Source organism: Sorex araneus, chromosome 2, assembly GCF_027595985.1.
Source record: "Sorex araneus isolate mSorAra2 chromosome 2, mSorAra2.pri, whole genome shotgun sequence".
NCBI lineage: Eukaryota > Metazoa > Chordata > Mammalia > Eulipotyphla > Soricidae > Sorex > Sorex araneus.
The window spans coordinates 117,449,333-117,462,835 of NC_073303.1; the positions used below are offsets into that span (position 1 = coordinate 117,449,333).

The following is a 13,503-nucleotide window of genomic DNA, read 5'->3' on the forward strand; positions in this document are numbered from 1 at the left end:
TTTTTATTGTGGGGAAGGTGGATCTACCAGGATAGATTTGTAGTTAAATATATCTGGATCTTAGCAAGTCATTTAGTGTTATGAGTCTTTGAGAAAAATTGTTTGACTTGACTTTCACTGACTCACCTGTTAAACAGCGTTCTTTCTTACACTGCGCACTAAACAGAGGGATGGATTCTGGTTCCCAGGGCAGAGCTCATACTGTGAATCCTTGGGGAAGGAGGTGGAGGTGGAAGCGAAGGTGGATGAGGAAGTGATCAAGGAGGAGGAGGAGGAGGAGGAGGAGGAGGAGAGAGAGAGAAAACAGGAATCCTAGTGCTCAAACAGTGCCTTTCCTCACAGCATATTTAAGCACTAGCTGCACCCAGTGACAAACTTATATTAACCAGATAGAACTCTCCTCATCAGAATATCAGGGGGCCAGAGCAATAGTACAGTGGGTAGGGCATTTGACTTACATGCGGCCAACCCGGGTTCGATTCCCAGCATCCCATATGGTTCCCCGACAACCACCAGGAGTAATTCCTGAGTGCAGAGCCAGGAGTAACCCCTGTGTATCACCGGGTGTGACCCAAAAAAGAAAAAAAAAAAGAATATCAGGTCTCAAGAGATAAGGAAGTGTCTAAGATGGAGCTTTTGAATGCTAAGATTTAGACACTGCTTTGAAAGCTTTATCTGTGGCTTTGTATGTCATTCCTGATGTGAAATGATAAAGAGAAAAAAAAATTACATGAAAGAAAGTTAAGTGTTCCAGCACATAAAATTTTGTCCACAGTCCCGCAGGCATACATGAGAAGAGTCTACTTTTAGAAGATACACATGTTAGGATGATTAAACATTAAGTTACTGTGGTGGGGCTGATTTCAGCCATGCTTGTGCTCTAGGGGAATCCAAAACAATGTGCTCTTGGCCGCCACAGAGCTTTTCCAGAGAGAGAGCAAAATCCTTTATACACACTCCAAGAGTCAGCAAGCCACACAAGAGACAGCTGTGACACGTATCATAAATTTATAGCAATGCCATCTTCAAGGCCACCCTCTAGTGCTTCTTGGTGTTTTATCAAGTCCTGCCCATGGGGTGTCCACTGATACTGTGATGAAAATCTGTAGTTTCAAAATTCCTACAAGGGAAATGCAAAAAATATCAAAGAATACAACGAGCAACTTCCTCAGAGGTGGTCATTCCTGTATGTGAACAAGAATAAAGACTTCACAGGGGTCGAGCTGCTGCTCTGTTAGCTCTATTTCTGAGAGCATGTCCCGCACGCACAGGAAATGATGCATTTTTTTTCAAAATTGAGATTTGGATCATGTCCTGAAGTTGAAAATAGCAAATCTCACTGTGAGACAGAAGGACAATGTCCAAGACAAGGACACTAAGCCCTGCCTGAGTTTCTTGGGCCCTGTCTCTCTTAGGCAGAGACCAGCATCCTGCAAACACGGTCTGGAAGCTTCCTCCAAGCTTTAGATCTGTAAATGCCCAATTATTTTCACATGTGAAAGCAACCAAACAGCTCCAAGAGGAACAATTCTGATAGTTTCTTAAACTGGCTGATTTGTATTCTCTTACTGTCTTCTGCTCATCTGCATGTTTGGAGTTACGTCCCCTCTGTCTCAAGCCCTCAGTCTGACCCCTTCATCCTCTAGCACTGTGCTGCCAAGTGAGCACTGTACTAGCAAGCGAGGCAAAGAGCAGAGGAACACTGACTGTCACATCAGGAAACTGTACAGAGGCTCCAATTACATTTTTCACTCTCATGTATGCTTGGTGAGTTGCATAGTAAATAGTGGGGAAATAAAAAACAGAAAAAAATTATATTTTAAATAAAGAGGCATGAGGAAAAATTAAAATTTAAAATGCATTCACTAAGCTATTAATTTCAATCTCCTGTTGTCAATAAATGCACTGAATTTCACTTATCAAATTGGCAAGAAAAAAATTAAAAGTATCTGAATTGAGTGTATTGAAGAATGTGCCCTGGTACTCTTGGAACGCAGAATTCTTACACCCTTTTAGCTGGTAATTTAGTATCATTACCATTATTCTTCTGTCTCACTTTTAGAATCATTAAGGGAAATAAACCTTTTAGAGACTTAAAGGTCATAATCCTTTACCTCAGTCATTCTACTTCTAGCAATTTATTCTAATAATCAAAGATATGTAGAAAAAATATATGTCATTTATAATAGGGAAAAAGTAGAAAAGCAGGGTTAGGGCTAATAGGTCATGCTATACCCATACAATGGTCTCTTTTTTAAACTCATGCTTAAAAAGACAATTATATAAGAAAATGGCCACAGTATACTCTGTGGCAAATGTAGATTATAAAATTATATAAAATATAAAACACTATTACTATTATAAATTAATTTTATTCTTGGAAATTCACTTGGTAATGTCTCTATAAAATTATATTTATAAGACTATGTGTATGTTGGCAGTCATATAAATGTAATGAATTATAAAAATATATGCATATATTTATTTATCTTTTAACTCATTAACTCAGTTTCTGGTCATCTGATCTGAGGAATCAACTTCAATAAATACAATTATCTTTGTCATATAATCATCAATATGTGCTAAGCAGCTGCAAGACACATCATAAGACACCTCCTACCCATTTTCCATAAAATCATAGAGGGATATAGGATATATATAGATATATATACCTATATATATAGGATATATAGGTGTATATATACCTATATACATAGGTATATATACCTATATAGATAAATAAATATATGCATATATTTTTATAATTCATTACATTTATGTGTATATACCTATATATGCCTCTGGGAGAGCCCAGCAAGCTACCAAGAGTATCCTGCCCATACGACAGAGACTGGCAAGCTCCCCATGGCGTAGTTGATATGCCAAATCCAGTAACAATAACAGGTCTCATTCCCCTGACCCTGAAAGAGCTTCCAATCATTGGGAAAGACGAGTAAGTAGAGGCTGCTAAAATATCAGGGCTGGGACGAATGGAGATGTTACTGGTGCCCGCTTGAATAAATTGATGAACAATGGGATGACAGTGATACAGTGATATAGTGATGTTTAAAATTAAAAATGTTAGTAAAGCGATGTTTGTGGAAATGACGACAGGAAATAGCTGTTACTAAAGGAGCAAAAAGGAAAATGCAATACTCTGATATATTGGTAATTTGATAGAAAGCAGAATAAAAATATGTTTGAGGAAAATGTCTGCAACAGAGGAAATATGTGGGGGAAATATGCAGGTTATAACTCAAAACAACAGAAGTTATAAAACAACAGAAGTGGTGAAATAAACTTCGGGTAATTATATTTTTTTCTTTTAATTTTATTTGTTTGGTGAAATTTTTAATAAATTTTAAAATAAATGCCAAAATGCTTGTTTTGGGAGGCCACTAAAATGGCTTGAAGACCTGGCATGCATGTTTTATACACAGGAGTCCCCAGTTTAAAATGTAGTACAACACAGTTCCCTGAGTTCAATGGGGAGCAGCCCCCCAAACACTGCTGGATAGGGCCCCAAGCCCCACCCCCATGAAAAACAAATAATTAAATAATTCGTGTTTGAAGCATTGAGGAAGAGAACTAATCCTAAATTAAACTGAATCACAATGCCTCCGTTTAGGACAAATGAAAAGTGAGAAGGACAGAGGAGAAACTCTCAAGATGAAATTTCGAAGCTTCTCAGAGAAGAAATTGAATCTGAGGCTATGTTAGTAGCAAATGCGCCCAGCCAGAACTTGGAATCTTGAAGAGTATTAAACTTGGCCTGGAAAAATGCTCACTTTTAAGGGAAGAATACTGGGCACTGGGGACAGGAGGCAGTTACTATGAAAGCTTTTAGCATATGCCAATCTGAGTGAAGCTATTGATTTTAACTGAGGTCTGGCAATGGCAGGGAGCACATTCAGGTCCTGCTAATGGCAGGAAAAGAGCTTTCCCCTGGTGTACATTCTCTCCTCCGAGTAAGAGACTGGCAAGATGTCCCACAAGACATCTGAGAGTTGGTGAGGAAGAAAGTAAGCAATTGTGTCATGGTAGCCAAATTGAAAAAGTTTGAGCAGATGTAGGCAAAAATACCAATAATGTAGCATGAAATATCTGTTCCAAGGTTATCTAAAGCAGAAATGAATCTGCTAATCTTTGAGGCCAACACGATCATACTTGGTTAGAGGGGAAAAAGGAAAGAATATCATAGCGGTTGGAGCCAGTGGCCCTACTGAGTCCTAGTGTAAGGTGGGAACCTAAATTGAATGTCAAAAAAGGTGAAGGCATGACTAGGAATGGGGTCAGAGCAATAGTACATTGGGTAGAGTATTTGGCTCGCATGCAATTGAGTTCCATCCCAAGAATTCCATATGGTCCCCCGAGCACCTCTGGGAGTAATTTCTGAATCCAGAACCTAGAATAACCCCTGATCATTGCCAGGTGTGGCTCCCAAACCAGAAAACAAAAGAAACAACCAAAACATAGGACTTGAAAAAAAAACAGATCCTTCACCCCAATCACAAATTTTTGCTTTGTATTTATTGAGTTTTCACAGAGGGTTCAGGTCTCCTTGAGTTAATAAGGTGATCCCCATCACAATGAAACAGCACTGAAGCAAAAGTCTCGGGTCACAAAACAGAGCTAAGCAAATGAGTTTCACGGTGTAGGACACAAAAGTGTTTCCTCAACTTGCTATATTATCAAGAGGACACTAAGCACTGAGTGACTTTCATCTTGAGATATTTTATCAGCTAGAGAACGTGGTATCGAGCCAAGATGAAAAATGAAGGCCTCTGGGAGCTGACATGGGACACCGCTACCGAGGAGTAGCTAGGCACTGACAGCATCTACCTTTAACATTAGATGGGAATGAGCGAGGTAAATAAGCAGAGCTTGATCACTAAGCGCTGAAGGAGGCAGGAGAGAGATGTGACCATGTCAGCCAACTGCAGTCCACTCCCTGTGAAAGCGCCGCACATTCTTGATTTCTACGCCAGCTTCAGCGGCTGTCCCCAGTGCCAACTGCAAGGGGTAGGAGAAATTCCTCGGGTTGTCCAAACAGATGCCAGTGATGATGGTGACCATGCTACTGGGCGTCCCAGTATGCAGCCTGGATGAGTTCAATAGACCTTTGCAGAAATCAAGAACGTTATAGAGGTCCCAAGCATCCGAGTCTGGGATGGTCATCCTGGGCCTCACAAACTTCTTGGCCATGAAGGACTGGCATAGAATGGATGGATTTCCCTTCTTCAGCTCATCTTCTAAGAAAGTGATGGCTGCCAGGGCTCTGGGATCTTCCTTTCTCAGGACGTACAGTATGTCAACCACGATCTTGGGAATGATCAGGAAAAACTTCCCACTGGTGGCCAAGTGCTGGATGCGAGGAAGATGCTCGAAGAGGGCCCGCGGGTCAGGGAACAGGTAGGGCGTCAAGGCTGACTGGACCTGGAGTCCCCAGAGGGTCGTCTCCAGATGGAGCACTTCACGTTGCAGCCACAGCTGAACCATGTCTTTGGAAAACCTGACCCTTGGCATTCGTTCTAGAAAGTTCTGAGAGCAACTTTCTGCTCCACTGGGTGCTGTGCTCACGAAGACCCCTGACTTCAAGTCAAACCTCAGGAACCCTCCAGGGAGGGTAGCAGCGAAGTGGCCAAAGCTCCTGAGGAAACAGATGCGCACGGCAGCTTCGTCCTGGGGGCTGAGAGGCAGCAGGTCCTGCTCGACCGCCGCCCTCTCCCGGGATGACGGCACCAGAGGGGGTCGGCACCAGGCCAGGTCCTCAGGGAGTTGTGGGAGCCTGGGCACACTGGGGCCGTGACAGGTCTGCAGAAGTTCCCGAAGATGGGGTGACAGGCCCAGGCCTGGTGCCTGAAGGTCTCGCGCCGAGGGGAGCAGGTTTAGCAGCACGGAGAGGTGATCCCACAGGCTTAGTGGGCCCCGCCAGCACGAGCTGAGGAGGCTGTGGTTGGTCCGAAGCCAACTCAGCATGACCTTGACAGTGGGCAGCAGCCCCTCTGCTGAGAGGATCTGCAGTTTCTGTCGCAGGGGCTGTGGAGGGAGGCAGGGCTGAGGGGTGATGGCATCCTGCCACAGAGAGGATACGGGAGAAGACTCTGCCTCAGGGAGATGACTCGCAGTGTCCTCTCGGCCTGAGGCACCACCCAGGGTAGGGCTTAGCTCTGACAGAAGCATGTGGAGGCCTCCTCTGAAGGCAGGAGCTGAGGGCAAGTCATGTTTTCCTTGGAGCTTCTGGCTCAGTGGGGTGGGCAGGTTAGCAAAGAGAGTTGTTTTCAAGAAATCGAGGAGATGTGCTGGAGGCCCGCATGCCTTTAACTGACCCTGAGGCCGGGTGTCTCTGCTTTGGGATTTGTTTCCTCCACTTTCCTGTACTGCTTCCAGATTTGGGGCGCCACTCTCCGCCTCATCTATTGTGTCTGAGTACGAAGTCTCACTGCTAGTTTCTGAGGAGGCATGGGAGCTGAGGGACCTGTCTTCATCTTCATCTGAGTCACAGCAGCTACCAAAGCCCACCTCTGAGGTGTAACCCTCACAGGAATCAGAGGACTGAGATTTGCTGAGGGGGACTTTGGTACAGGAGCTTGGGGTGACCTGTGACCCTAGCTCAGTCTCTTGCTCCTGTCTCGTGTCACTCAGCCTCCCTTTCTGAAGCTCAGCCTGGATTCGGGCGTTGACGTGTTGAATTACGTGCGAGAAAAGTGTCAAGGTGAAGAAAACGGCTGGCCTATGCCGCTTTGAGCCAGTTTTCCTCAGGCTGTGTATACTCATGAGGCAAAGAACCACCATGTGGAAGATAAGGAGGTCAGGGAGAAACAAGTAGCCTCTTGAGGGCTTTCGCTCGGCGGAGGTCTGATTCAGGTCAGATGGGCACGGTCGGTAGAAGAGGCAGAGACGGAAGTCATCCAGAACCAGCTGACACAGGGCCATCAGACTGGTGGCTCTGAATTTCCGCTGAGGCTGCAAGAGGCTCTGAAGGTAGAGGAAGCTAACCAGCAGCCTTTTGTTATCCCAACACTGTCTCTGGCGTGGAGACAGCTTCTGTCCCTGGTACCTCTTCAGACGGCTGTATCTTTTTCTTGCCTGGTCATAGAGCCGTTTGAGGTTCCATGCTGCCCCTTTGAAAGGCACTTCTGAGTGGAGGCAACGCTGGTAGAAGTATGTGGCTTCCACATCGTAGTACTTACTCCCGACCAGAGCCCCCAGCTGGTTGAAGGGCATTCCCATGTGAGGGGCCACTGACAGGGCTCTGTAATAACACTTTTCTGCCAAATCTGTGGTGGCTAGGGCTAGGAACTCATTCTGATAGCGGAACAAGTCACCCAGGTAGAGCAGGCAGCGATGGCAGGCCATGCGCGCCCACAATGCTTCTTCCTCGGATGGGGGGCCTAGTTTCTTGCAACCGATCAAGTGGATGGCTCTGTGAGGCCAATCGATACAGCTCTGTAACCTCAATCCATAGTGATTTTGAAGGAACAGGAAGAGATGCTCATAGAACGTGAGGCCGCCGTTCAGATGAGCACGCAAAGGGCCTTCCCAGGGTGGGGAGGTACCCAGGTGTTTTCTCTTAGTCTTCAGCAGCAGCAGAGCGACGTCAGCATACAGTTTCCTCCACAACAGTTCCTCTGCCTTCCTCCCATAATCCACCGGGTGGAGAAACATGAGTTTAATGCAAACCTGCCGAACTGTATCCCTGAGGGCCAGCACATGAGGCTTGAAAACCTCTTTGTGGGCATTTCCCTTTCGAAGGAAAAAGTCAAGACGTTGAGCTGCCAGGCAAACATCCCGGTAGAGAAGTCTGGCCTTCTGGGCCTCTGCTTGGCTCCTGTCCATGGGAGTGGAGTCTTTTTCCATGATGCTGAAGTGTGCTTTCTAAGAAAAGGAGGGAAGGGAGGGAGAGAGGAAGGACAGAGGTAGAGAAAATTTAAATTAAACTAAGTATGCTATCAATAAACTGTTAAGATATATTGACATGATAGGGAGCAATTCAATTCATCAAATTAATAATTATATAGACTGACAGATAATTTCTTAGAAAAGATAGACTAGGAGACAAAATGTGTACTTGGAAATTGTATCTTCAAGATCTAAAACATAATAACCCATACAAATTTTTAAATATTGGTTTAAAATTATCTGAATTTTCCTCTCAAAGAGTTTTTATACTATTGCATCATCCTAATGAGACTCTTTAGTGTTATCTATGATTTTGTATGACTGACATAAAATAATAAGAAAAATAATTAAAAATTAAACACATTTTATTAAGTTATAAGGACAAATTATCTTGAACTGTCAAATACATCTGACTCATCAAACATATATACTGCCACAGAGCTAGTATAATGAGAAAAGCACCTATGATTTATTACTCAAATGTGAACATTTCAGAGGAGAAGGAGAAATAGAGACAGAGTAAGGAAGGATTTGTGCAGAAAGATAAGAAATCAGACAAGATCGAGAAGATGAACCAGCAGTTTCCAGAATCTTGAATGAAGATCTCTAAACAGCCCAGAAGCCAACATAAGGACATTCTTGAAGAGTCATTTATTGTAATAAATAAAAATTAATGAATAATAATGGATAATGATATATTATAATATATCATCACATATTATATTTTATATTGCATGTTTATTATATATTATTATATAAACTAATAATAAATGAGTTGTTCATTATAATAAATGACTAGCCTGAATTTTCTCAATACTGAAAACACTTGGAGAGAAAAGAAGAATATACTTATCAAGCACAATACAAGAAGAGAGCTATGATAGTTTAATACACACACATATAAACACACATTTACAAAATGAAACTTGAGTCCCTCTCAAAACTGTGTCAGATATCAAAAAGTCTAAGATAGGGAAAGAAAAAACTTCAAGCAACCAAATTTATTAGAATATTTTGGGAGATACAAATTTCACTTGAAGGATAGGAACAGTGATGACTGAAATAATATTTATTGGTCTGTTCTCCCTTTTACTTATTCTCCAACCTATACCTACTACTTTAGATAACAGTTCCTGCCTGATCCTGGTGGAAAACCCTATTCCTTAGATCATAGTCTCGAGTTTAAGCTAAGTTCATGTAGGGGCAGGGAAGCAACCCCCAACCCAAGCTTGCCAGCTCTGAAGCAAGGACAGAAACAAATATATGACATTGAAATGGAATGATTCCACTGCAGTTAAACATCTCCAGACTGAATTTTGCTGGAAGTGGTCCATTCTCTGAAGCTAAGTGTGAGCTATCAACTGCTATACTCCACCCCAGAAGTAATAACCTCACATATGTGATAACCTCACATATTTGCTCACCTTCAGAACTTCTTTTTTTCTCAAGGGATGATCAACAGCATTTCCCTTAGCCTTCCTGATACACAAGAATTCATTCATTATGACTGTCCCTGGTGAAGCCATGGACCAATCACAGATATTCATGGAAGCTTAGCATCCACTGGACTAAAGTAAATAGGAATGGAGATGCTTATTTATAAAAGGATACAGACAAACTCTCTACTGCACCCTACATCTGAATTAACCAGCAAGCTGGACCCCCTACATTTCTGCTTATCCTCCTAACTCCCCAGTTTATAATACACACATTAAACCCTGGAGTTTCTGGAATCTATTTATTGACGCACTTGGGTTGACTAAGTGTAACTGGCAGCAATTGGGTACAGTGCACTCAGAAGACTGACCTGGGCGGTTTCCTCAGAGGATATAGTCCAGACTGAAGGGACTCTAATTGATTTGGATACTTCACAGCCCTAAGCTATTTAGAAGACTTGCCTTAGGTAAAATGTGCTTCTGTGATTCAAAAGTTATACGTACCTTACCTAAAAATTAAGCTATAAAAACATTTTATTAAAAATAAAATTAAATTATTGAAAGGTTTAAATAACATTTAAACCTTTATTATTTAAACCTTTAAGATTTAAATAATATTAAAATAATAATTATTAAATATTAATACTCCAAATACAGTATTGTTGTTGCTTCCCTCTATTTGTTCAGCAGAATCTAGATGTAATAAATAACTGGCACTCTCAGATGTAAAATCATGTGAGTTGGAAAATATTAAAATATAAACCTCACCCCAAAACCCCTAAGCAAACAAAGATTGAATACATTTCTTCTCTCCTTTAGTCATCCCTCTACAGTCTTGAGTAAGGGAAATTTTCTAAATTAAAGATTCTTCATAGTCATCTTGGATGATCAAATAAAAAAGGAAAAATTCCTACAAAACACAAACTGACGAAATTGGTTACAGAAAAAAAAAGAAAATCTACAGTTATCTAAAGAAGCAAAGACACTACATTAATAATTTTCAAACTTTTCTAAAATTTTATTTGAGTCAGATGACTAAGCTCATTAACTGTCAAACATTTAAAGAAGAATGGATAGCACTTCTTTGTAAAGTAGGAGAGAATATTTTCCATCTCATTACAATGAGTATTATCTGATATAACAAACCAGATAAAGACATTTATAGATCAATGAAATGTAAGAGTTCAGAATTAGTTCCTACATTTATGGGCAAATATGTTTCAAAAAATGAGCTGAAACAATTCAGTATGGAAAATACAGACTTTTCAACAACTGAAATGGAACTACTGGAGTTATTTTATAGGCAAAAGAAGAAGTCAGATTTCCCCTTATAGCTACATAGAAACTTACCTAAAATGCAACATTGTTCATATCTATTAGCTAAACTAAAATTCTAAAAAAAATACTCCTAGAGATAATAGAGGGGTTAAAGATCATTTTTGCACGTGGCCAACCCTAATTTGATTCCCTGCATGACCTGCTTCCCAAGGCACCAACAGGAGAAACTCCTGAGCACAGAACTAAGAAAAGTCCAAAAACAATCAGACAAAATTTTGAGAAGAAAGAATACATAAACAGTTTGTGCCCTGAGCTTAAACAATGCCTTAGATAAAACACTAATAAGCAGGAGATTATCCTAAACTGTTTATTCGCCTCTCATGAGGAATGTGTTCATAAATTTAAATGATAATTTTACATTCTTTATGTTCAAGGGGATTACTTATTGCCAATTGAATAGAAAGATTATAACAAAACATTCCCTCCAATGAAAAGACTCTGCTGTCTGATATTCTGGCTCTCCGTATGATATTAGAAAGCGTTTGTGTATACCTTGATTGAGTGGTGTCTTCGGGAATCTTCAGGGAAGCAGATGTTCGGTGCAGTTTGGAGGTATCATTTCCTAGCAATCTGCAGAAATCATTTGGCACTGTGAAACACAACAACAGATATTAGAAGATTCAGATATTTTGCTTTTGTTTGTTTTGAAGCAAGTAAATGTATTGAAACACACACAAACACACACCTCAGAAACAGGCCTTAATTATAAAATGATTATTCATACACTAAAGAGTAAGTAGATAAACAACCATTCTCTTTTATAAATACCACATGTCCAACGTTGAAGATAAGAAAATAAAAACATGGTTTCATTTTTAAATTTATCTTTATATGATAATGTTTCCTGACATTCAAAACCATATGAAAGAGCAAAGCAATGAATCTTTCTAAAAAGAGTATTTCATGTCTTCAGGATAAAAATAAAAACTTTTAAAGAACTCCAAGTTCAAAACTCATTGATCGAAATTTAAAAAAAAAAAACAAACTCGAAAACGCAATTGCATTAAAAGCAAGAACCAGCAAAATGAGTAAAAAAGATTATTAGTAAATTATTAAAGGATATCTGTGACATTAGAAACAAATGACTAATACAAGGTCATGGGTTTAGTGGTATAGTACAGCAGTTTGGGTATTTGCCATTCATGTGGCTTACCTGGGTCCAATCCTCAGTACCCCATATAGTTCCCCAACCCCCACCAGGAGTGATCCCTGAGTACAGAGACCAGGATTAAGGCCTGAGCATTACTAGGTGTGGACCAACAAACAAAGCAGATGAATGAAATGAGGCCAGAGAGATGCCTAATTTTATCCCTGGCTTTGCAAAGGATGACTGCAAGACACCACCAGAAATTCTGGTTGTAGCTCTGCTGGACCCTAGTGCCACGGGGTCCAGCAGGACCTTAAGACCATGTCTTGGCACCAAACAATCAGTCCCACATATTGCTGGCAGTGGCCCTAGAGCTCCTGAGTCTCTCTGCAGAGATCCCCCAAATAAAAAGTGATGACTAATATAAGGAATATGACTTTAAGTATAGGAATCAGAAAGTTAAATAGCAATGTAGCAGACATTTCAAAAGCAAGGGAGAATCAATAAACATTTGAAAAGATGCTCAGTCCCATTAGTAATGCACTGTACCACTGTCATCCTGTTTTTTATCGATTTGCTCAAGTGGGCACCAGATTTGAAAATTAAAGTCATAATGACCCACAATATAACCTCAGGTTGAAAAATATCTGAAATCTAACAACACCAATTACTTACACCAATATTGGATAAGATGAACTTTTGTATCTGGTTGTTTTTACTGTGAAAACGACTCACATATTAAATTAAACACAAACCTCATAATCCAACCCCTACGCTTTTAGATTTAAATGGTGGAGAATCTCTTACCAGTTGACATATATAAAAATTATCTTAGATTAAAAATAAAATGAAGCAAAACCTGAAAATATTCTAATTATCACTGTCACTGTTGTCCTATTGTTCATATGTTAATAATAAACTGAAAAAGTGCAAATATCCTGACAGCAGTAAAATTAATAAAATGCCCAACATATTTTCATGGGGATGTCTCAAAAACATCACGTCAAAAGCATCAAGTCAGAAGAAAACAAAAGATGATGGCATTTATAGTAAGACCCCAATAGGCAAAACTAAGTAATGCATTTCATATGAATCCATACTTGAACAGTATGATTATAAAACACATGGAAAATCATGAATATTTGAAAAGATAAGATTGTATTTTGGATGAGACAGCCACCAAGTAAGGGACTGAACCAAATGTGTGGACATTGTGGATAATTAGGGCTTGGTAGGATGTTTATGACACTAATAATATGTTTAGTCAATAGGTTATTACATATTGTACTTGTGTATAAATTCCACAATTAAAAACTTAATGTATAACCCATCATATAAAACACAAGGCCACCAGATATAGCATAAATTTTTTTACTTATGTCTCTAGACAATTGCTAACCTAAATAATACAGGGAACTAGATATTAACAATTTTTCTTTTAAATAGATTGAATTCAGTCACAATGTTCAAAAGTATCAAAACAATGATTTGTGTAAAGAGGAACAAGGGAAAAATAAAAATAAAAACCTCACAGTCACCTAGACAAGTGATTCCCAAGTAGTTGAGGTAAAATGTCTTTCACAATCAGGAACACATAGCACTACTATAGCACTGTCATCCCTGTTGTTCATAGATTTGCTCAAGGGGGCACCAGTAACATCTCCATTGTGAGGCTTGTTGTTACTATTTTGGCATATCGAATACACCATGGGTAGCTTGCCAGGCTCTGCCGTGCGGGTG

The 13,503-nt window shown here is 40.3% G+C and overlaps 1 protein-coding gene across 6 annotated transcripts in view; it reads right to left on the reverse strand.

The window, feature by feature from the left end:
• Window positions 1-4,523: 4,523 nt before the first annotated feature.
• Window positions 4,524-13,503, reverse strand: part of LOC101549976 (nonsense-mediated mRNA decay factor SMG5-like) — a 138,692-nt gene continuing 129,712 nt past the window's right edge. For 5 of the 6 annotated variants that reach the window (XM_055126700.1, XM_055126699.1, XM_055126701.1 and 2 more), the window contains 2 exons: window positions 11,169-11,265; window positions 4,524-7,878 (listed from right to left, as the gene is read on the reverse strand). In XM_055126700.1, coding sequence (XP_054982675.1) covers window positions 4,930-7,860 — 2,931 coding nt within the window. In that variant the 5' untranslated portion in view covers window positions 7,861-7,878; window positions 11,169-11,265 and the 3' untranslated portion in view covers window positions 4,524-4,929. Of the gene's footprint in view, window positions 7,879-9,326; window positions 9,436-11,168; window positions 11,266-13,503 lie in introns of those variants that run through there. The other variant, XM_055126696.1, reaches the window with a different exon arrangement.